Genomic DNA, 24147 nt, shown 5'->3' on the forward strand with positions numbered 1-24147 from the left:
TAAATTAATCAAGGCTTTCTGATTGATTTTAGTCTTCTGCAATGATTACCCTTATTCTTTGTTGCTTTTTAGTATTCTAGAATAAATGAGTTGCTTCTCTTGCATTCTAGAAATCCTTCTTGTTTGATAAACGGCCACTCAGTCCTGAGATTAATGCTTTTAAGCAAGAGGAATATTCCCAAAGTCTCCTGAAACAAATGGGTCACAGACGGGAAAAGGACATAAAACAAAGACAAAACAGAGAATTGATGGACCGCCTGGAACAAGTGCAGCTGACAGAGGAGTGAGTCTAGCCAGACATGCTCTGAAAAATGGATTCGGAATGTTCACGTGATGCTTCTTTCCATGTGGGATTGGATCAGCGTTGGTAGTTTCATTAGCACAACTGTAACCAACTAAGCAAACTAACCCAGCTAGCAGCCAGTACCATAGCCTAACGCTTCGTTAGAAACATGGAAAATCATTAGAGTAATGATTGCTGTCTATAATCATTTTAATTACAGAGTATCATTTTGTATTGTTTTGTGATCACTAATCTTGGTAGAGGGAGGAAGGGACTTGTCTTGAGCAGGCTTCATTCCCAGCTATTCCCAGGTAACCTCAAGGCAAAGCTGAGTTGTATTATAAGTATGAAGGGTGTCCTATGGAACCTGAGGGCAGGAGTGTATGGGGGACCCAGGAAGACTGGAACCAGGAACTAAAACCCATGTAAAAAAAGCTTTCCGTCTGCTCACACCCCAGCTCCTTAGCTGACATTGTCTGTATTCCAGCTCACAGTTGGATGAATTTCAGTCTCAATTCCAAATTTTCAGGAAAGAGAATCTGATTGGTCCTGCTTGGGTTACCTGAGGCCTGGGATAGGGTCAGGGCCACAGAGTTCAAATATGCCTAAGTGGGCCATACTTCTGCTACCGAGGTCAGGAGAGCAATTAAGGAGGCTACTATGGTGTGAGAGAAACTCCTAACACAAATAAGTATCTAGTTTCTGTGACCAAAAAACTATTTCCATAAAATGCATATGTTCCATTATATTCACTTTACAGATCATGTGGAGGTTGCATATAATAGATTCATTTCATAATAGGAAAGACCACTCTTCTTAAAAAGGAATCTTATGATGAGTCATTGTATTGCATGCATAGACACTTCCTGCTTTCCTATCTAGATTTTTTTAAGCATGGGGGGAGGAGGGGTGCCTGTCTTAATGGTAGTGCATTTGGACTATATGGTTGGTCACTTGCTTATACCTGCCCATCCATCCCTGTCCAACACATTGTCCACTAGCCTATGAATTTGAATTACTCTTTTCTTTCTTAAAATGAAAGCTCCTAGAAGGAAATATCACTTTTCATCAGGCTCTTATTCCTATTAATATTTATTAAACATGTTTAGTTGATGTTAATCTGTATTACTAAACACTCTATAACAAACTGTGGTCCCACCTTCTCTTATTCATAACTGCCAGACTTGCTGCGCAAAGAGCCAAATACATAAAAGATAAGATGGAAGAAACACAGTGTTACAAGAGAGCTTTGGATGCACAGGTAAGGGGCCAATTATTCCTTTAAACTTTTGCAGGGTTTCAATAGCATTCTAAAAATATGTATAAATCCTGTAACGTTACGAATACTCTTATGTGTTATCCATTTGGTGGTTCTGAGGCCCTTGTTCTTTCCTCTGAGGTGCTGGTTTTTACTATGCTATGGCCTTGTGCATTAAGTCTATTCCCTGGTATAATTATCATGTGCATTATGTGTGTCCCCGCTTCAGATAAAGAACAAACGCCCCCAGCTGCCCATGTTTGAGCCAGACTCTTCTGAGCCCATCTTTGGTAAGGAGGAGGGTGAGCTGATGGTGGAACAGCGAAAGAGAGAGCAGAATTACATGAAGCACCAGATGGAGGCAGCTGCTAACCGCAAGAAGACAGCCATCTTGCACCAGCTGGTGGACCAAAAGTGGGATTTGTTGATGCTTCAGAGGACACACAAAGAGTAAGACACCCTGGATCCTTCCTCCTCCTCCCCTCCCCTCCAGAGAAGCAATCATGATAGTGAACACATTGAGGACTTACTATGTACAAAATATTATTCTAAGCTTATTATGTGCTTTATCTCATTTCATCCCCACAATTCACCCTATGAAGAAAAGTTATTAAATTAGGGCTTCCCTGGTGGCGCAGTGGTTGAGAGTCAGCCTGCCGATGCAGGGGACGTGGGTTCGTGCCCCGGTCTGGGAAGATCCCACATGCCGCGGAGCGGCTGGGCCCGTGAGCCATGGCCCCTGAGCCTGCGCGTCCGGAGCCTGTGTTCCGCAACGGGAGAGGCCACAACAGTGAGAGGCACCCCCCGCAAAGTTATTAAATTAAAAACAAACTCATTTTTAAAAGAATATTATGTATTCATGTGTATATAAACATATTTATACACATATATAATGTAAGATAAACAATAATTAATTCCAAATGCATTGTCTTTTTTCATATTCTTTTCCATTATGGTTTATTATAAGATGTTGAATATAGTTCTCTTGTTGTTTATCGATTTTCTTTATAGCAGTTTGTATCTGCTAATCCCCAACTCCTAACTTATCCCTCCCACACCCCCTTTCCCCTTTGCTAACCATAAGTTACAAACAAACTCTCTCGATCCCACTGCTCCCTCTACTTACCTTTCCATAGTTTTCTTTCCCTTTATAGGACAATGTCTGAAAAGAGTTGTCCACCCCAGCACTGTCACCTGGAAACACAATGTGAGCCACAAATGTGCTGTCCTGCTCAAGTGGACACAAACATGAAACTGAGGCCCTTTCTCAACCTCCACTAAACCCCTTCTTCAGAGAACTGCGCATGTAGTAAGCTGTGCTGATGTTTGCTGGTGCAGGGGTGCTGAAGGTGTCAGGGTAGGCAGAGGAGGACCTTATGCCATAGCAATGCACAATACCTTTAAACTCAAACATCAGACACCCACTGTTTTAAAGTACCCATTGGTTACCCCACAAATGGGGAATTTTTTAAGATCCTGACCAGCCCTCAGCCTTGTAACATCTCCCCGGCTCCTCTTGTCTTCCCATTTCCCACGTTTCCTACTCTCCCGCTTCCACCCTCTGATTGCCACAGAGAACTACAGTTTCTTCTTTGTAGATGTTCAGCAATTTTCAGATACTTGATCAAAGTTCTCAGGAGTTCCAAGAGGGCTTCTCTTCAAAGGAATCTCCTCTTTTAAAAAGGCAGCTGTACTTATAAAAAGAAAAAAAGTTATTATATTAAAATTTTATAACTTTTATAAGTGGTCAGTGGGATGGTGCAAAGATCTGTTATGTTCTATAGCAAGTAGGTTCAGACCGGAATATATGAGTAGAATAATTGGGTGAAGGTGGGAGGATATTGTGATAAGGGTGGGGTTGGTTTGGGGTAGAGAGGTGAGAGTAGTTAAATGCACGGCTTTTGGAGTCAAATCAGATGGGGGACTGAGTCTTGCATCAGCCCAGGGCAATGTATACTTGTGTGTCTGTACTGTTTGCTAAAATACTGAAATATTTCCATACTTCTTGATTAACAGCTGTTGCCCCAAGTCCCACAAGTGCACCCCTGCTTCCCAGGCTGCTCCTGCCCCTCCCTGGGATCCCCCATCCCACCTCTCCATGATCTTTCACTGAATGGATGAATACCTGGGGTCTCCAAGACCACTTCCGGTCTCCATTCTCATAGATTGATATGCGGTTCTGCCATTTTACTAGTTGTGTGGGATTGGGCAGGTTACAGCCCCCTGAGGGCATTGGTTTCCTTATCAGTTATTAGGGAGAATTACTAATATCTACCTCCAAGGTGGCTAAGGGTCAAAGGAAGAAGTTCTTGTAAGGAGCTTGTTTCACAGCAAACAGCTGCCCCTTGCCCCGCAGTGGCTCTGCCTTTCCGTGAATGCTGCCACAGCCAGATCTGGGACCCTTTGCATGTGTTGAGGAGATTATCGCAGTTTCCTCCTCTGCTCCTTAGCTTCTCTGGCTGTTCTCCTGAACATGGAGTTAGGAGGGTTTAAACTCTGTCACTTCCAGACTGTGTGACCTGGACCATATCACACATGGGGTCTTTGAGCTCTCTTTTCCTCATATGAAAAATAAGGATATCACACCCACCCTGCCTATCCTCTCTATGACGATTAAATGAGATTATGTATGTGAGAGCATTTCTGGAAACTTCAGAGCTCTGATCAAATACAAACTATGGTCGTTATCTGGTTATCTCTTTTGTTGGCGTTCTGGTCGTAAACCCCCGTTTTTATATGGATAAGATCCTTGTCTTTTGTTTTTATATCCTTTACTGATTATTCCATATTCTCTTCTCTTTTCTTTTCCAACTTGCCCATCCTCGGTCCATCTCAAGATGTGATCTTAGGTCTTCCTGTGGCAACTAGAAGGTCACTTTCTTTCAGAGGGAATGACTTAGTCTATGGGATCCAAACAGGCCTGCTGAAGTATTTTTACTTGTTTTACTTTTTTTGCTTTAAACTTTTCTGCTTTTGTTTAAAAAAATATAACAGTTCATGCTCATTAAGTCAGTTAGTGGAGAGATTAAAAAAAAAAAGGCTAATAATCTCCCCTACCGAGTAGTCCGTGTTACGTTTAGCCTTCTACATTTTTTCCTGTTCTTTATAAATATATTCAAACAATATACACATATGTATTTTTCCTTCCATTTTTGTAAATGAAAATGAGGCCCGTGAAATCTTACATATTACTCTGCAACCAAACCTTTCTTTAACCTAATAATGTGTCATTAATTTGTATTTAGGTCAGTACCTATATATGAAATTCATTTTTCTTTAATAACAGCATACTATCTATAATATGGATTATATAGTTTAACTTTTGCACCATTGATGAACATTCACTTTCTTTCCAGGTATTTTGCTATTACAACAATTCTGCATTAAGCATTTTTCTTATTTTTCCTTATACTGGTTGTTTTGTTTCTCCTGGATAAATTCCTAAAAGTGGGGTTGCTGGATCAAGTGTATGGCACATTTAAAATACTACCAGATACTGACACTTTGCTTTCTAAAAAGGTATAGCAATTTGCTTCCACCAGTAGTCTTGGGAGAATCCTAGTTGCTTCCTGTCTAATCTTACTTCGTGTTCTTACTTTCTAGGCATTTAAAGTAAACTGACTTTTTAAACCTATCCTTTAAAGAATTGTATAACAATGGCCAAAAAGCATATGAAAGGATGCTCAACATCAGTAATCACTGGGGAAATACAAACCAAAACCACAAGGAGATAGCTGCTCATTAACAAATGGTTTCCATGCTCTGTGAGAGTGTGGGGGTGACCCTTATTCAACTGTCAGCTGTCATCATTTGCGCTGTTGGAACTAGAGGTCATTTAACATTTAACTCTATGTGTGCCTCTCCAAGATAAGAGGTATTCCATGTTTTATTGAATATTTACTTATGTGAACCTGTGACACAGGGATTCTCTACTCCAGTGAATAAAGGTGGCAAGGTAGGAATGTGAGATTTAAAATACGGCTGTGTTTATATTACACAATTTAGTAATTTAATTCCAATAATATAGAATGCTGGAATGCCAACTCTATGGAAGTCCGAATGGAGTAAGCAGTCAGCAAATTGTTCATGTTTTCCCCTGCAAAACACCTATGTAGATGTAAGAAAATGTCTTTCACTATTTAGGATATGTATATCAGTGTGACATACATGGATAAGATGGCTATCTTTTTTTTCTATGTTTTTTTTTTTCTGAAAAGAAAACATTTATACATTTGCAGAATAGTGTAATAAGATTTTGTAAATGCAAAGATAAAATGTGTTATCATTTATCTTGGATTATAATATCTGTGGTTTAATTGCCTTGTGAAATGTCCAAAACAAGAACAATTATATATTTTTCTTACACCGCACACACCATGAAACATTTAATAAGTACTTCTTTTAGACCATTCAAAAGACTAGGAAGGAAGAAAATTGTCTATTCAGTATTAGATAAAACCATTAAGATGTGAATATATATGATATAAAGAGGAAAGATAAAGGAAACTAGAACTGGCAAGGAAAGAGAGAGAGAGAGGGAAAGGGAGAGAGAGAGAGAGAGAGAGAGAGGGAAAGGGAGAGAGAGAGAGAGAGAGAGGGAGACTACCTCACATGTGTTAGGATGGCTATTATTAAAAAAACAACAACAGAAAACAGTAAGCATTGGAAAGGATGTGGAGAAATAGGAACCCTGTATGCTGTTGGTGGGAATGTAAATTGGTATAACCACTATGGAAAACAGTGGTGGTTCCTCAAAAAATTAAAAGTGGAATTACCATGTGATTCAATAATTCCACTTCTGGGTATATATCCAAAAGATTTGAAAGCATGATCTTTCAGAGGTATTTGCACACTTATGTTCATAGCAGCATAATTCATGATAGCTAAGAAATAGCAGTAACTCAAATGTCCAACCACAGATGAAAAGGTAAACAAAATGCAGTATACACATACAATGGAATATTACTCAGCCTTAAAAACAAAGAAAGTTCTGACACATGCTACAATGTGGATGAACCTTGAGGACATTATGTTAAGTGAAATAAGCCTGCCACAAAAAGAAGACAAATACTGTATGACTCTGTTTATATAAGGTAATTAGAGTAGTCTAATTCATGGAAACAAAGTAGAATGGTAGTTGACAGGGGTTGGGGGAGGGAGAAATAGGGAGTCCTTGTTTAATGGGTATAGAGTTTCAGTTTTGCAAGGTGAAAAGAGTTCTAGATATTGATTGCACAACAGTGGAAATATAGTCAACACTATATATCTGCATGTTTAGAAATGGTTAAGATAGTCAATATTATGTTATGCGGGTTTTTTTTCTTTTAATTTAATTAATTTATTTATTTTTGGCTGCGTTGGGTCTTTGTTGCTGCACATGGGCTTTCTCTAGTTGCGGTGAGCGGGAGCTGCTCTTCATTGCAGCGCGTGGGCTTCTCATTGCGGTGGCTTCTCTTGTTGTGGAGCACGGGCTCTAGGTGCCTGGGCTTCAGTAGTTGTGGCATGCGGGCTCAGTAGTTTTGGCTCACAGGCTTTAGAACGTAGGCTCAGTAGTTGTGGCGCATGGGATTGGTTGCTCCGCGGCATGTGGGACCTTCCTGGACCAGGGCTTGAACCTGTGCATTGGCAGGCAATTCTTAACCACTGCACCACCAGGGAAGCCCCTATGCATTTTTTTTTAAAACGACAATTTTAAAAAACAGTGAAAAGATAAAAAAGGTTATGAAAAAATATATATAATAGGTACCATTCCGTCATTGAACTCCCATTGTGTGATAGGCATTGGCGTTTTCTGTATATTATCCTACTTAATCTTTATAATGACCGCACAATAGCTACTGAATCAATGCTTGTTAGAGGATAATGGGGCCATGCTATTTTAGAATAAGTGAACCAGCACAGAGCACATTACAGTATTTTATCGGCGGGTCCTGACACCTAGCGGCGGTTGGTACCTGTAACACAAGACCCTTCAGAGTAGGCAGGCTAAATCAAGGGTCACATTTAGTGAAGTCCCTTCCAGAATTTAATGAGAACTGACTGTAAGAGTTTCAGTTTGGCAAGAAATAGACACATTTATATTGAACCAGGTTTAAGGTGATTCACACAGCAGTGACTACATGTTTAGAGACCAGTAATAGAAACACTTAACATTGGGGATGCTGGAACACTGTGCTTGAAGAGAGATATTATACTGCAGTCATTTCTTTGATGACGTGACCTTCACCAAACACTTTTTTTTTTTAACCCTTCTTCACAACGTTAGATATTTTCTCGATTTCATTTTCTTTTGCTTTGTCATTTCTGTTTCTTTCCCCCTTTCTAACCATTCATTCATACATCTGTCTACTTTGTCTTGTAAAACATCTGGCAGAACTGGTGGGCGGACTACTGACAGCTGAGAGGATGGACTGAAAGGAAGGAAGCAAAGTATAGGAAATCCATTTGAGATGAATCTTCAGATCAGTTAAATTAGCCTCAAAGGAAATTGATGGCTTTAAAGGCTGAATGTGTTAATTGGAAAAAGGTTTTAATCCTGCTAATTTAAACCAGGATTGAAGATGAAAGGTCCTAGACCCACAAATTATTTGCTAGGAGTTTCGCTATGTTTTTACAGTGTTCATGCCCCTTAGTCTCTTTCAAAGAGTGGCGAACAAAACCAGGTTTTCTGTTTAACCTAGCATGAAAGGAATGGGGCTCCTAAGGTTGGTGCACGCCCTTCCCAGTATTATGAATGGAATCTCAGACTCTTCTGTTCTCTCTAGGCACTTGGCAGACAGAAATGCTGAGACTGAGCGAGTGAGCAGAATCTACCAAAACTTACAGGATGACTGGGAAAGGAGTGCTGTCTTGAAGAAGCAGCGGGACCTGGAAGAGAAGGCTTTTGAGCGGTAGTAGCTGATTGCTCCTGAAGTTTCGTTCGCAGAGAAAATCCCCTCTGCATCTTGTTAGTTTCCTCTAATCCTGGGGTGGTGGATAGGTTTTAAGTGTCAGCTTCAGTTTATTAGGGGTGGCTGCCTAGAGACCTTTGTGAGAAAAGAATTCTGGGTTCAGTGGGAAATACTGCTATGGTATGTTAGAAATGTCTGTTGTGGACATGGGATGGAGAATGCTGTGTTGCATGTTATATATTTGCCATCTCTGCCCTAATCTTTGCCTCTGTGTAGTAGCTTCATTTTCGCTTTGTGGAGGCTAGGGAGGCCTGGGGCTGTGTGGGAAGGAGGGTGGGAATTCTCTTTGGAGACAATTAGCTGGAAATAGGAAGAAAGTGTTTCTGTCTGAACACATCTAAGGCTTATGGGATGCTTTCGTAAGAGCAGAGTCAAGGGGTTGTGGGTAAGATTGGCAATTGAAAGAGTGAGATGCCCAACCAAGAGTGTCTTCCTGAAATGTATTATATCCATGCTTACTTTCCCCAGCTATCTATTTACAATCTAGAGTTGGGGAATCCAGATGTTTTGGAGAATTAACACTAACTTTGGAGAGGCAGCTAATCTTTTTGCCTTACTTTTCTTATTTCTAAGATGGGGAAAGTAAGCATTTGCCTGGCTTGGCTACCACAGGGGTTTGGGGGATCAAATAAAGAGTTGGAAAATTATTACACTTTAAAAAATTAAAATACTTTACAAATGGAAGGTATGATTTCATAGAATGTTGAAAACTTGAAGAAACAAAGTCTAGGCAATCAAATGTTATTAAAACCTGAATACACCAAAATAATATTTAATATGCCAATTATCAATGAATTTTTATCATAGAAAAAATTGTTAGAGTGGATCTTGATCTGAAACTCTCCTTTTCCTTTTAGATTTTAAGGCATTTCTCACCTGTCTTTCTAATGGGTAGAACCCATATTTTGTGACAATGAAAGTATGACAGATGATGTGGAAAATAAGTTCCAAAGGAGAAGTGAGGTTGTTTGGCCTAGGGAAGAGGAAGGGAAAGGGGAATTGGGCATTTCAAGCCATTTTCTCCATGTTGTGGGAAAGAAGGTAGAAGGCAATGAGATTAGCGTCAGGGAGGGAGATTTTAGTTGGATTTTGGAAGAAGGCTTGGCTAACATGGTGATAAAGGGTAGAGGAGACGTGACATAACCTTGAGTGGCAGGATAGCCCAGCTGCTCCACGGACACGGCAGAGCAGTCCTCTCACCTGAAGACCTAGGCCAAGTTGTGGGCAGGGACTCAAATGGACAGCACGTAGGAAGGAGGAATTGGTTGGCGTTAAAAAGAAAACAAAGCAGAAGCGAAAACAAGGTTCACCTGTATGCAGTTAGCTCATGATACTCGGTCCCATCGCCAAGGCAAGCCAGGTAGGTCTTCCCCTGCCTACTGCCAAGATTGTCCTTTTTCTTTTTCTTTTGATTGTTTGAATTTTATTTTATTTTTACTTTCTTTATACAGCAGGTTCTTATTATCTATTTTATACATATTACTGTATATATGTCAATCCCAATCTCCCAAGATTGTCCTTTTTCCTTTGAAGCCTGTCATTGATGCTTCTTTTTACAGAATCCCACCGTGTAGAAATTTTGATAATGTAGGGGAACACATCAGGGATTGTGCACATCCTGCACAATCAAGAAAAACTGTTGAAGTGGAAAACCAGTCACTGTCATCCCTTCACCTCTGCTTCTAGCTGCTTTTGTCCTCTTTTTCTACGTCTTCACTTCCTCTCCTGCCCTTAACTCTCCAGAGGCCTCTGCCCCCTGGGACTTTCCATTGAAGTCTACGCTTCATTGTCTGCTGGGGTGTTAACTTAACCAGCAGCTTAATGGCTTGATCTCCCTCTCAAATGCTGTCTCCCGGGAAGCCTGACAGGTAAAGGCGCATCCATGGGACAAAGCCACAAATACTGAGGCTTTGGAGTCACCATCCCATTCACGCTGGCTGAGTGACCTTGGGCAAGTCCTGTGTTCTCTGAGGGTTTACGTGGGTGTGGGGGGAGGGCTGGGGTCAGACTGTTGTGAAGGCACCACGCAGAGCCTTTTATTCACTAGGGAAGGAGGAGCAGCAGGTAGCAGCATAGAGGGGAGAGACTGCAGGTGGGAAATCACAGGTGGGCCGTAAGCTCCTGGAGGGCAGGGAGCAGGTGTGACTTTTCTTTTGTATCCCTTCCATTGCACCGGCTTCCAGGCGAGGCACCCAGTAAGGACTCGGGGATGCCGGCGAATGACCCCTTCTTCTGCCTCTCCACAGGGCCGCCAGCAAGCTCTTCCTCCTGGACCAGTGTGAGAAGTATCGGCGGTGCAAGCAGTGCCAGAGGCGACCCTCCAACGTGGGCAAGAGCAACCTGTGGCCCCTGAACAAGTACATGCACGGCTCCCTGCTGTTTGTATAAAACCCAACGTCTGGGCCTGCTTTTCCTAGGGAAGGTTTTTCTTTTTTAAACGTGCAGAGGTGATGGTGAAACTACATATTTGTACTTTAGAGGAGAAAAAATTATTGTGCCATTTTGGTGCTTTCAGGGGTAGAGGAAATTCCCACAGACAGGTTCTCCCCACCTGTCCTCCTCCCATCCTGCCCCAGACAACCCTGCCGCAGTCGGGCCTGGGAGGTGCACCCAGCTTCATTCTGGCTGAGGGGGTGTTTCTGACCCAGCCCTGCCACTCCCTCTGTGACTTTGTCTAAGAAACTTCATCTTTTCCTCACCTATAATGAAGTGTCGTAATAAATACTTTCTCCGTGTTTGGGCATAACGATTCATAGCGGTGAATTTTTTTTTTTTTTTTGCGGTACGCGGGCCTCTCACTGTTGCGGCCCCTCCCGTTGCGGGGCACAGGCTCCGGACGCGCAGGCCCAGCGGCCATGGCTCACGGGCCCAGCCGCTCTGCGGCATGTGGGATCTTCCCGGACCGGGGCACGAACCCGTGTCCCCTGCATCGGCAGGCGGACTTTCAACCACCGCGCCACCACGGAAGACCCATAGTGGTGAATTTTACCACCCCTCCCCCAGCCCTCGATTTTTCCAGGCCTGGGGATGTGTGACCCTCCCAAAGGTAGGTTAGGCCATTTGCTTCCAGTGGCCAGTGCAATGCTTGTTGAATTTTCTAGCTGATAACACACCCGGGGACTTGTTGGGACCTCAGGGCATATTTTTCCCTTGGTGATCTTCCGGCCAACCATTCCACCATCCAGGCATTTCTGCACCACGATCGATTGTAGGTTTGTTGTGTCCTGTGAGGGGAGCCTGGCTGCCTTGCCGGGGTCCATCTTCTCTCATTGCTTCCCTTGCATCTATTCTTAAGCTGTATGTGCGGTGGAAGAGGAATAGCTTCCTGTTGAGGGACTGGTTTTCAGTTCTGGTATATGTGTTCTCAACCACAACTTGCTTCATTTGCCTTCACCCTTTGTCTTTCCTCTCCCTGCCCTGTCCTACCACCTCAGGTGCAACAATTAACAAAGCAGAGTGATGTCTAGATTTCTGAGATATGAAAGCTGGCCAGAAAGTCCCTTAGACGCTTTGCTTTCTACCTGCCACATCGAGACATTATTTTGCCCTACTCCAGATACAAAATAGGAGTGTTTTGAGCCCTGAATGGTTAAGGGGAAAGTAGTCTACTCAAGTTGATATTGGGCAAATTTTGTTGCTAATGTTATCTTTTTCTATGGAAACAAGTATGCTCCCTGGTGACTGGAATTGTCTGAAACCTGCCCCCACCACTCCCCACATTACTACTTTCTTCCATTTCCTCAGAAGATCCCTCCATGCAGGTCCCATCCCCGCCAAGCCATATTTAAAACAATAGCCTTTCCCCAGGACTGCTTGACTTGCTTGAAATGCATCCCTGCTACATCCTTGGAGTATTTCTCAGTCTCTAATATATAATAAATCACTACAATAGTATTGTATGAATATTTTTTAAAAATATAGACTGCTTTGTCAAAGAAAAAAAAGACTTTAGGCAATTTTGATATGTTTAGGTGGTGAAAAGATCTAACTTCATAGACGTTTTTACTGTAGGAACTGACCTTATAATTTATTACCATAGGTAGCAGTACTGACTCTTACTGTGTGCCAGGCACCAAGCTAGTGACCTGGAGATGAAGACCTCATCAGTCCCTGCCTGCCTTCAGAGCATTCACCATGTAGTGCAGAGGGGAGATGTTACTAGAAAATCTCCCTGTAACAAGGTAGATACCTGATAGCGCTTTGCATTTCTTGCTATGGAAGAGTAAGGTGGAGTCCTTGCAGTCAGGTTAGCCTGACAGGGAAAGCTTTTGGAAAAGATGAGGCCTAAGCTGAGTTTTTAAGGAGAAACAGGAAATAGCTAGGTGAAGAGTGACAAGGGGTCATGGCAATAGATGTCAAGGCCCTGTGCTTGGGCGTCCCCAGCAGTCCAGTGGTTAAGATGCCGTGCTTCCACTGCAGAGGGCCTGGGTTCGATTCCTGGTTGGGGAACTAAGATTTCCGCATGCCGTGCAGCCAGAAGAAAAAAAAAGCCCTGTGCTCCTGTCTATTGACGCTAAGATGGAGACATGGTTATGTGAGTTAGGTTATAAAACCTAATTTTAAAAAATCATTCAACCATTTTAAGAATCAAATTTTATTACAGTCTTTCAATAAAACAGTTGATTTCATACAATAAAGAATGCACAGTCTTTTTTTTTTTTTTGAGCAAGTCTTCCTAATTTGATATCTTTTTCACTGATCTTAACTGCTAATATTGTTTTAGCTCAAACTTGTTATGAGGCCAGACTCAAATTAGAATGTCTTTTTCTAAATCAATTTGAATTACTATCATCAAGCTCTGTCGTTTCTGGAACTACGGCACTGCCAGACCAGCTTAATGTATCAAGGGATGCCCAATTTCAGTGGATTTTAATGTTTTGGACGGTCACAGACTCTTTTGAGAATCTGATGGAAAATCTGGACTCTTTCCTAAAAATATGCACATTTTCATATACAATATTTTGCATATAATTAGAGTTTTCCTAGATCACCTGGACCACAGGTTAAGAACTCCTGCTCTGGATGGCTTTCCTTCAATGTTATAACAAGCTCAAGTTATCAAAAGTGAGCAAAGTGTAGGACTTTGCTTTTGAAAATGCCCTTTCAGTTCTAGAGAACTATGTCCACTTTTGCCATCCTTTTTGACTCTTCATAAAAATAGTGAGATGAGAATTGGAATGGCTGTTAGAAAGCACATACTCCAGTAGTTTTCAAAACTTTTTGAGTAAGACTCAATAAAGGAAATACATTTCATACTGAAACACAGAACCTGTGCTCACACGTGTAATTGAGACAAAAGTTTTACAAGGTTATATTTACCCATCTGCAATGCATTTTGATAATTTCTATTTTATTTCATTAAAAATTTTCTGATTAGACTGAACAGAATTGATTTAACAATCTACTAGTGTAAACAGATAATTTTCAGTTTGATAAACACAGTTTTAACCTAATTTTTCCCTCTCACAGTACTCCATAGTTTGCTGGAATTCATTAGTGGTTAAGATAATATTATAATGGTATTCGACCAGGGGACTGAGGAATGTTTAGGTCCGATCTTGTCATAACTAGACTGTCTTGTTCTGAGGTACCCCAAGAAACTAAGGTAACTATTTGCCCCACCTTGTGAAAATCCGCTGGAGAATGTTGATCTTTATTTATTTATTTATTAAGTATTTATTTAGAGCAAAGCAAAATCTTGACGTTCGGGATGCAAGTGCTATCTCACCTTCTGTGGGTAGTCGTTGTGATGTTAGTTCGATTCTCAAAGTCTGTGTTTCTTTGGATCTGTTTTTTACGTGTGCCGCTTGGGAGTAAACCTGAGACTTGTACTGATTCGTACACAGAATTAGGGGATCTCTTTCTCCAGCTTTCTCCTCTCTGGAATTCCTTTCACATTCTCCAGTCTCTTATTCCCAGTCGTCTGGCTTTAAAGCCAGAGTTTCTCTTGGAGTTTTAGCTCCCTTCGCTCTCTCAAAGGAGAGCTAGTGGATGACAAGACAGAAACAAATAACAGAGATTCCTCCCACACTCTTCTGACCACGGGGTCCCTTTCCCTGCTTCCTCTGGCCAGGAAGACAGGACCTCTCAGGGTCTTTGGTCCTCGAATGCCACCACCACTGCTATTCCTGTTGCCACTGTGCAGCTTTGTGACTGCAGTTGGTCTTGGGGCATACCAGCGAGGGGGGAAAAAAGGGAAAAAAGGGCTTTCCCTCTATACTCTAGCTCATATGGAACCCTTTTCCTGCTTCTCTGGCTAGAAAGAGGGGGTTTCTCTTGAGTTTAGGCTTTCTGTGTCGTTCTGGATCTTAGATTGCTCTCAGGTCAAACCAGAAGAGGAATAAATTCCCCAGTAAATTCGTCACTACGCCAGTCATCCTTCGGGTTTTGATTTACTTACACAATCCCCCTGCTATAGTGTTTCCTCTTCAGAGTCCTCAGGTAGTTGCTTTTTATAATCTGTTCAGTTACATCAGTTGAAGAGAAATGCTGTAGTGCCCATACTCCATCTTGGCCAGCACCAGAAGCATTTTATTTTGGTTTTGAGTCGTTATTTTTCTTCCTTTCCCCTTTCCCCCAAATCAGGTGGTACCTCAGTCCTTTCATTTATATTTTATTAGTTAGGGTAGCACTATAACAGAGATCAAATACTAGTAGCTTAATCAAGACAGAAGTGCATTTTTCTCTCAAGAAACAGTCTAGAAGTACATAGACCCAGACAGTAGGGTGGCTGTACTAGCTTCTCCTGTGGTTTCCATCACTGGGTCAAGACAACTGCTCCAGGTATCATCTCCTAACTAGCAAGTAGGAAGAAAAGGGCAGGAGAGCAAGTGTGCTTTTTTTTTTTTTTTTTTTTTTAAGTGGTATAACCTGGAAGTGGTGCCATTATTTCTGTCCACATCCCATTGGCCAAAATTTAATTACACGGCCACACCATGCTGCAGGGGAGCTTGGGGAATGAAGTCTCTAGCTTGGTGGCCGTGTGTGTAGTGAAATAGGGAATTCTGATACTAAATATGAGGGAAATGGCTAGTAGTGGACAACTGCCAGCCTGCCATATCCTGAAATTTTGGGGGGAAGAATCTACAAAATACCTAACAATGCTAGCTAAGCTTTTTTTTTAATCTTAAAAGAATGTAAAGCTGCAAAACAAGTCTCTAGAGGCAAACACAAAGTGGGAATTCAGAGAAGCAAGCATCAACCAATTACCTATGATCTAAGCCATTTAAATTAATGCTAGAGATAAATTTTTATTTTTGAAATAATTTCAAACTTACAGGGAAGATAAAAGAATGGTAAAAATATCACCCCCCCATCCCCAGAGCTAAGTAAGAGCAAGTTGCTGACATTTGCCCTATCCCTTCTGAATACTTTAGAGCATAATGCCTTACAAATAAGTATATTCTCCCATAAAACAACAATATAACCACCCAAATCAGAAAATTAACACTCATTTACCATACAATCCAAAAACTCAATTAAAATTTTGCCAGTTGTCCCAGTAGTGTCCTTTTAAGCAAAAAGATCCAATCAATGGTGTAACATTTAGCTGATATGTTTTTTTTTTTTTTTCAGGAATATCACAGATGTGATGCTAGGTTCCTTGCACTCCATTATATCAGGTGGTACCCAGTTCAGTCTGTCCCATTACTGGTCACGTTAACTTTGATCATTTGATTAAGTGATGCTTGCCAGGTTTACCACTATCAAGTTGTTTTTTCTTTTGTAACGAATTGGCATTTCATGGTAGGTATTTTGAAAGTAATATCCCATTCCTCATTGAGTATCATCCACTAGTTTTAGCATCTATTGATGTTTCTTTGCTAAATGCCTAATTATGATGATTGCTAAATACAGACTTTTCTAATTCCACCATTGCTGCTACTTTATTAGCTGGCATTCTACTATAAGGCAAAGTGTTTGCTTCTCCCTATTTATTTATTTATAGCAGTATAGACCTAAGGATTTTTATTTTATTCAATGACTAATAATCCAGTCCTATCATTGATATAAAAATCGTGATCAGTGGGAGCTCTTTAAGCTGGCTTCTATGTTTTTTGTTTTGTTTTAAATAATTAAAAAAAAAACTTAGAATGGTTTTAGAGAGTTCCTTGTACACTCCTCACCCACTTTCCCCCATTGTTAACATCTGTTTCTATGATACATCTTTCATAACTAAGGAATCAACATTGGTACTTTACCACTAATTAAACTTCACACTTTATTCAGATTTCACTTGTTTTACCCCAATGTCCTTTTGCTGTTCCAAGATCCCATCTAGGATACCATATTTCATTTACTTGTCAGGTTTCTTTAGCCTCCTTTGGTCTGTGCTCTTTTTGGTCTATGTCCTTTTGTCATATTCCTATCGTTTATTGAACACTTCCATAACTTTGTCATATTAAGATGTTCCAGGCTACTCATTTTTTTCTGCCCCACCTCTGGAATCAGCCATTTCCCCAAGGAGACTTTTTTTTTTAACATTTTTATTGGAGTATAATTGCTTTACAATGGTGTATTAGTTTCTGCTTTATAACAAGGTGAATCAGTTATACATATACATATATCCCCATATCTCTTCCCTCTTGCGCCCAAGGAGTCTTTTTAAATGGAGAATGGTATTAACAAACCATGATCTGAGTGCCATTGTTCTCATCATTGCTATTGGGTTGTCATTGCTTCAGGCCCTCTCTGCTCTCTGTAGATAAAGCTGAGGAATTCAAACACACACACACACACACACACACACACACACACACTCATACTCATCTATATTTCTATATCTATATATTGAAATGATGACTTCACAGAGATACAACCAATTCCAACCCCAAATCCTACAACTAATTGTACTTTTTTTCCCTTTCCATATTTATAACTCCCGTCCAACAGTGAGATGCCTGATTCCCATTATTCTCAATGTAGTACTGGATAAACTCTTATGTAATCTTACTGGATACACCCTTATGTAATCTCTGATCGCCACTGCTGTCCCCCTATGTACATGTCCTCTGCACCCTGCCGGGGACCTGACAGCTGGTACTAGGCTGCAACTACCCCTCCCACACCTTGCTTGAATGTCCTCCTTACCATCTCCCCTGACTCAAGTATCTTCTGTGTCTGCACCTACTGCACAGATAGCTACCTTGCTCCCCTCCATGTAGTGGACTGAGTTATTAAAGAAGAAATGAAGGATGGAAAAAAGAAGAGCAAAGAAGGAAGGAAGAGGAAAGAAGGAAGAAATAGGGCTTTATGGGCCCTATTATGGGGCCCATAATAGGCCAAGTATGGGCCAGGAAACAAAGCCTAGACATTTTAGAAAATGTTATGGGCCAAGTATAGGCCAGGAAACAAAGCCTAGACATTTTAGAAAATTCTAAAGTTGTTAGAAAGGAAACCTGAAGACAAGGAATATCTTCAAGTATCTTCAATGTAGAATTGTGTACTCAGTGGAACTATTAGAAATGAAGGCAAAATAAAAGAATTTTAGAAAAAAAGTTTATTAAAAAAAAACAAAAACAAGTCTACCAACAATAAAATGTATTTTTCAACAGTGAGAAAATGCATATTTTCAAGATTACATAAAACATCAAAGTTGATCATATAATAGGAACTAAAGGAACCTCCAAAAGATGCTCTTAGGTAAGGGAGAATAATCTTAGAAGAAAGAGTTGAGATGCAAGAAGAAATAGTGAGCAAAGAAACTGCTGACATATTGGGCAAATTTAAACAAACACTGATTTTTATAAACAATGTAATTTGTGGGGTTAAAAAAAATACTTGACAACATTAATAGTTAAAGCATGTTGAGTTCCTTCAAGAGGTGGCAACAAATTTTAAAAAATATTTGGCTGCGTCGGGTCTTAGTTGCAGCACGCGGGATCTTCGTTGTGGCATGTGGGCTCTTCATTGTGGCACGTAGGCTTCTCTCTAGTTGTGGCGAGCTGCCCTAGAGCACGCGGGCTCTCTAGTTCTGGTGTGTGGGCTCAGTAGTTGTGGCTGGTGGGACTCTCTAGTTGTGGCGCATGGGCTCCAGAGCGCAAGGGCTCAGTAGTTGTGGCACGTGGGACTCTCTAGTTCTGCTGCATGGGCTCCACAGCACGTGGGCTCAGTAGTTGCGGTGTGTGGGCTCTAGAGTGCGCAGGCTTAGTTGCCCCACGGCACGTGGGATCTTAGTTCCCCAACCAGGGATTGAACCCATGTCCTCTGCACTGGGAGGCGGATTCTTAACCACTGGACCACCAGGGAGGTCCCGGGAAAAGATTTTGAATGTTTGAATTTTTCTAAGCCATTTAAATACTGAAAGTATAGGAATAAGGTATATAATAAGACATACATATTAGAGAGAGACTCTAGGTCCAGAATTCCAGAATTCCAAATCTCAGCCCTGCCAATTACTAACCGTGTGACCTTGGGCAAATAACTTTTCTGTGCCCAGGGTTTAAAAGTTGTTTTCATCATAACAATGGAAATAATAGTATCTAATTCAGAGGGTGGTTGTATCAAATGAAATTATGTAAACCTATTTAGATTTAGAACAGTGTCTAAACTATAATAACTGCTAAGAAGTTTTAACCACAATTACAAATTTCCAAAACAGTGGAAGGAAAATATGGATTTAGGGGAGGAAAAATCTTAATCCAAAAGAAATCAAAAGATAAAAAAAGAAATATAGACATGGGTCAGTTAACACAAAATATGAGAAAAACAGATGCAGAGATAGCAATAACATTGTAATATAAAAGAATAAGACAATATAATGTAATAAAATGATGTAAATGGACGAAGTTCTTCAGTAAACACAAAGTTGGTCAGACCGAATTGAAAAAAAGCCTAGCAATATGACATGTCTAAAACATGAAGCCGGTGGAGGAAGACATAGCAGAGTCAATGGGCGGGATTCTTCCACTACCTTCCCTTTCCCGCCCGTTTTGGCCCCCCTCCGTCTCTCTTCAGCCTCTTCCAGGCTTTGTCCCCCACCATTCCCATCCTCAAGTCCGTCCTCAGCCTCTTTCCTCCCCAGCAGGTGTCGGGGAGGCGAGAAGGCTCAAGCTGCAGCCCTTCTCCTTACGCCAACAAGCTCACTCCCCGCGGCGGCCGTGGTGACGTCTGCGGGGGGCGGGCCCCACGCCCTCGCTGTCAGGTTTTTGGCACGCCCCGCCGCGATTGGTGAAGAGGAACGCACGTCACGCCGGCTATAAAAGGCAGGGCTTGAGACGCAAGAGAGCTTCGGCGCGCGCGGATTGGGTCTCCCGAGGCCTGCGCTGGGTAGAGCTCGGAGCCCCGCCGCAGCCGCAGCTCTGCGACGATCACTACAGCTCCCTCAGCAGCCGACGCTACCGCCGCCTGTACCACGGAACCGGCTGTATGATTAGGCCACAGTCTTTAATGAGTAAACTAAGTCCTTCCTGTGGTGTTCTTGGTCACGCATTTATGGAGTTTCTGAAGGGCCCCGGAGAGTACCGTCAGGCACAGCACGACCTTTATGAGGACAAGTGAACTGTAGAAATTCGTTGCTACTCCACCAAGAAGCCCCCATAGGCGCGGTCATCCTGGACACAGAAGTGTGGGATTGAAGTCATCAGAGCATTTTACAGGAATTACGACCTGGATGGGGTAAACCTCGGTGCTCTTCCTTTCCATTGACTCAGTATTATGAACTGAAGGATGGCATCTTGTTAGGAGGTTCATTTCATTTCCTGTTACTCCCAATTGCATATCCAGAGCATTGAGAATTTCGAGTGGGGCATATTGGAGTAGACTTCTGTTTCTTTACGTCATTTCTGCATTCAAAAATTTAATTTTTTTTCGTAACCGTATCTTTTTTTTTTGTGTGTGTGTGTTTTAAACTAAAATAACATGGCTCCACTGAACCACCCAGCCCCTGTGGAGGTCACATTACAGGAACATGAGGTTTCTTATTACACAAAATCCAACCAGTGCAACCTTAAACAAATTTATAGAGGACCTTAAGAAATACGGAGTTACCACAACAGTAAGAGTATGTGAAGCAACTTATGACACTGCTCTTGTGGAGAAAGAAGGTATCCAGGTTCTGGATTGGCCCTTTGATGATGGTTCATCACCCTTTAACCAGACTGTTGATGACTGGTTAAGTCTTTTAAACATTAAATTTCGTGAAGAACCTGGTTGTTGCATTGCTGTTCACTGTGTTGCAGGTCTTGGGAGAACTCCAGTTCTTGTTGCCCTGGCACTCACTGAAAGTGGAATGAAAAATAAAGATGCAGTACAGTTTATAAGACAAAAGCGGCGTGGAGCTTTTAACAGCAAGCAACTTTTGTATTTGGAGAAATACCGTTCTAAAATGTGGCTGCGCTTCAAAGACTCTAGTGGTCATAGAAACAACTGTTGCATTCAATAAAACTTGGCTGCCTGCCTCATGCTGTTGCCTTGGAAGTCAAACTTGAGACAGGACTTAATTTATCGTACGTATTAGCCAACATAATAGGCTTAATGAATGACAAGTCTAATGAAGCTTCCATAGGAATACTGAAAATCCACAAGCTTGACAGAATTGCAGCCTCTCTGTTTGGCTTACTACTATCCCCATGCCAGAAACAATATATAAGAAGTTGAGAGATTAGGTGCCAAAATACTCAGCACAATACTTGTATATTTTTAGTATCATACAGAATTAAAATCCTAGGAATTAGGAACAGCACTGTAAACCATATGTGGTTTATTCCTCCAGTCATCTCAAACATTGCAAGTAAGACCTATATGGTTATTTGTCTGCTCCTTTATGTTTACCACCCCACACGTGTACCAGTATGCATCAGGTTTGTACAACAAATGATTTTGTTGAATTCTTACCAAGACTTACGGTGATTATTTAATGTCTTTCTATAAATCTCATTTTGTGCTGTTACGAAAACCTCCAGTTTGAAAAAAATCACCCATCTCTGGTTGAAAGTTCATGTAAAATATACACCATAGAGAAGCATATGTGTGTAATATCTTCAGACAAAAAAGCCTTACAGTTACTTTGTTTACACTTGGGATGCAGTTTTAGAGGGGAGGGCCTGAAGACAGAATGGAAAGAGGCTATGGAATATTTTTAGGATTCCATACTAGAAATTCCATGTTCTCTTTGTCTTGTGCAGGATGTACAGAATAGGTCCTTTTATTTAGTAAACTTTAAAGGTAAAGATACTTTGTAGCAAAAACATTTCAAAAATTTCTGAAGTTCTTATAATTTGCCATACCTATTGGAAGTTACTATTATTTTTGTTTTAAGTGTGGTATTTTTTTCTTTGTCTTTCCAACCGAAACAGAAGAGGATTTCTATTAATGAACTGATCAGACATCTAATAGTTTATATAATTTTGAACTGTGTAACAATATTTGGATATTTGATACTTTGTTTTATTATGTAATTGATAAAATGGTGGTATGTATTTGTGTTAGTTCGACCATATATTCATAGTGTCTGGAAGTGTAGTTCTCTGGGAGAAATAATTTGTCAGTATTCACCATTCTCCAACTACTACAAGAACTTAAACATCTAAATAAGGAATTATAGGAGACAGAGACAAACTAAGCAAGATGGTATAGCCTTGTTAATATTAGTAAAAGTAGAAGCAAAGGCGTTACTAGAGATAAAGAAAATCATTAAAGTTTCAATTCACCAGGAAGTTATAACAATTCGAAATTTTATATATCAAATAACATTGGTTCAAAATCCATAAAGCAAATATGGAGAGAACTACAAGGAAAATTGACAAGTTTACCATAGTGATAAGTTTTACTATTTTTCTTCCAGAAACAGATCAAGTAGACGAAAATCAGTAAGGCTATAGATTTGAACAGAACAATTAACAAGTCTGATCCCATGAACGTAAGAGGGCATTGCATCCAACAGTGAGAATCCATATTTTTTTAAGAGTACATGAAATATTTTATTAAATTTGACTATATATTAGATCATAAATAATTTCATCAAAATTCTAAAATATTTGAATAACACAAGTAAGTTTTCTGACTATTCAATTAAGTAAGGGAAAAAAAGTTAGTAGTATCATTTGGAATTTTGAAAATCTGTGTCTAGAGACTTCCACTTCTAGATAGGATATAGTAGGTCATGGCAGCCCAACACCCTCCCTGCAACATCCAGAAAAATATGGATAAATTACAAAACTCATATGTTTAAAGACATATGGGAGCTGTGAAAGAAGCAAAGACTGGATGAATAGGAATTCCAGAGAGGAAGGAGCTCTCCTGAGGTGAGTGGCCATTTTGTTTGCTGGGGGTATTTACCAATTCTGGACATAGACTAAGGATCTGTCTTTGTTCTTGCAGAGGGTCTCTACTGAGGGAAAGCGAAACCCAGCAAAGCTTTAGATGGTCATGTGAGGCTGGTGCAACAGACTGGAAAATTGAGAAGCTTGGCTAGTTTCATGTTGCAAGTTGAGTTCGAAAGAGAAGCAAAGCTTTAGATGGTCATGTGAGGCTGGTGCAACAGACTGGAAAATTGAGAAGCTTGGCTAGTTTCATGTTGCAAGTTGAGTTCCTCAGGAAACAGGTACTGAATCTGAGATTTGCCTTTGGAAGCTTACTGGGGAGTCATCTCAACAACACTTGAGAGGGAGCAAGAGAACCAGGATGCTGCAGAAGTTGAATGGTGATACATACAGTTTCAACAGTGACCTTAGCCAATCTCCCGGAGCTCTGAAGCTGGGATGGCCATTTAGAGATGTCTGCAATTGTGGCAAGGGGGTTGGACCTTTGGACTCAAATCAACCAGTCATTGGATGCAGGCTGTCCCTGGGGATGAGGGCATAACCTTGGATGAAGCATCTTCCTTCAGTCAACTGCAACTCCCAGCGGGGGATGCAACTGTGAGCCTTCAGCTGATAATACTCCTGGCAGCTGGCCCTGAGTAAGTGTTTCAGACCTTTAGAGGGATCTGGGTGGTACAACCACAGCATCCACTATACTAAACGACACTTGCTGAGTTCTGGGACTATGTATGAGAGGCTGGGGAGTTAGAATGAAGACTTTTAAAAGACAGAGGGAAATTTCCCTTAACCTCATAGTGCTTAGGAGACAAAGCCCTGCTAGAAGAGGTTTTAATTCTCTCCAACACTTACTGTCTGTCTTTTTTATTACAGCGATTCTGGTGAGTGGGAAGTGTTATCCCATTGTAGTTTTAATTTTAATACAACTAATGTTGTTAAACATCTTTTGGTGTACATTCTCTCACATGTCTCTGTTAGTACTATGTCGATTCAAATATTTTGCCCATTTTTTCAGTTGGGTTTTTTTGTCATCCTACTGAGTTGTAAAAGTTCTTTACATATTCTGGATCCAATGCCTTTATCAGATATATAATTTGCAAATACTTTCTCCCAGTCTGTTACTTGTCATTTTTTTCCTTATTGGTGTGTTTCAAAGTGCAAAAGTGAAAAAATTTGGTGAAGTACAATTTATCAATTTTCTCTTTTATGAATCACGCTTTTAAATTGTATCTAAGAACTCTCCTCAATCAGTCACAAAGATTTTTCTGCTATATTTTCTTCTAGAAATTGTATAGTTTTAGCTCTTACATTTAGATCTGTGGTCCATTTTGAGTTAATTTTTGTATATGGTGTGAGGTAAATCTCTCTCTCTCTCTCTCTCTCTCTCTATATATATAT

General features: G+C 40.8%; 1 protein-coding gene and 1 pseudogene across 1 annotated transcript in view; both read left to right on the forward strand.

Moving 5' to 3' along the window:
• CCDC81 (coiled-coil domain containing 81) overlaps nucleotides 1-19990 on the forward strand; it is a 49747-nt gene extending 29757 nt beyond the window's left edge. The window contains exons 13-19 of the mRNA XM_007448845.1: nucleotides 111-283; nucleotides 1466-1544; nucleotides 1771-1991; nucleotides 8306-8431; nucleotides 10738-10869; nucleotides 19448-19593; nucleotides 19635-19990. Of these exons, the coding sequence (XP_007448907.1) occupies nucleotides 111-283; nucleotides 1466-1544; nucleotides 1771-1991; nucleotides 8306-8431; nucleotides 10738-10869; nucleotides 19448-19593; nucleotides 19635-19990 (1233 nt within the window). The remainder of the gene's footprint in view (nucleotides 1-110; nucleotides 284-1465; nucleotides 1545-1770; nucleotides 1992-8305; nucleotides 8432-10737; nucleotides 10870-19447; nucleotides 19594-19634) is intronic.
• Nucleotides 19991-20350: 360 nt separating this feature from the next.
• LOC103085578 (protein tyrosine phosphatase type IVA 1 pseudogene) lies at nucleotides 20351-20873 on the forward strand (annotated as a pseudogene).
• Nucleotides 20874-24147: the final 3274 nt, after the last annotated feature.

The sequence above is a fragment of the Lipotes vexillifer genome, unplaced genomic scaffold (assembly GCF_000442215.2).
Source record: "Lipotes vexillifer unplaced genomic scaffold, Lipotes_vexillifer_v1.1 scaffold771, whole genome shotgun sequence".
NCBI lineage: Eukaryota > Metazoa > Chordata > Mammalia > Artiodactyla > Lipotidae > Lipotes > Lipotes vexillifer.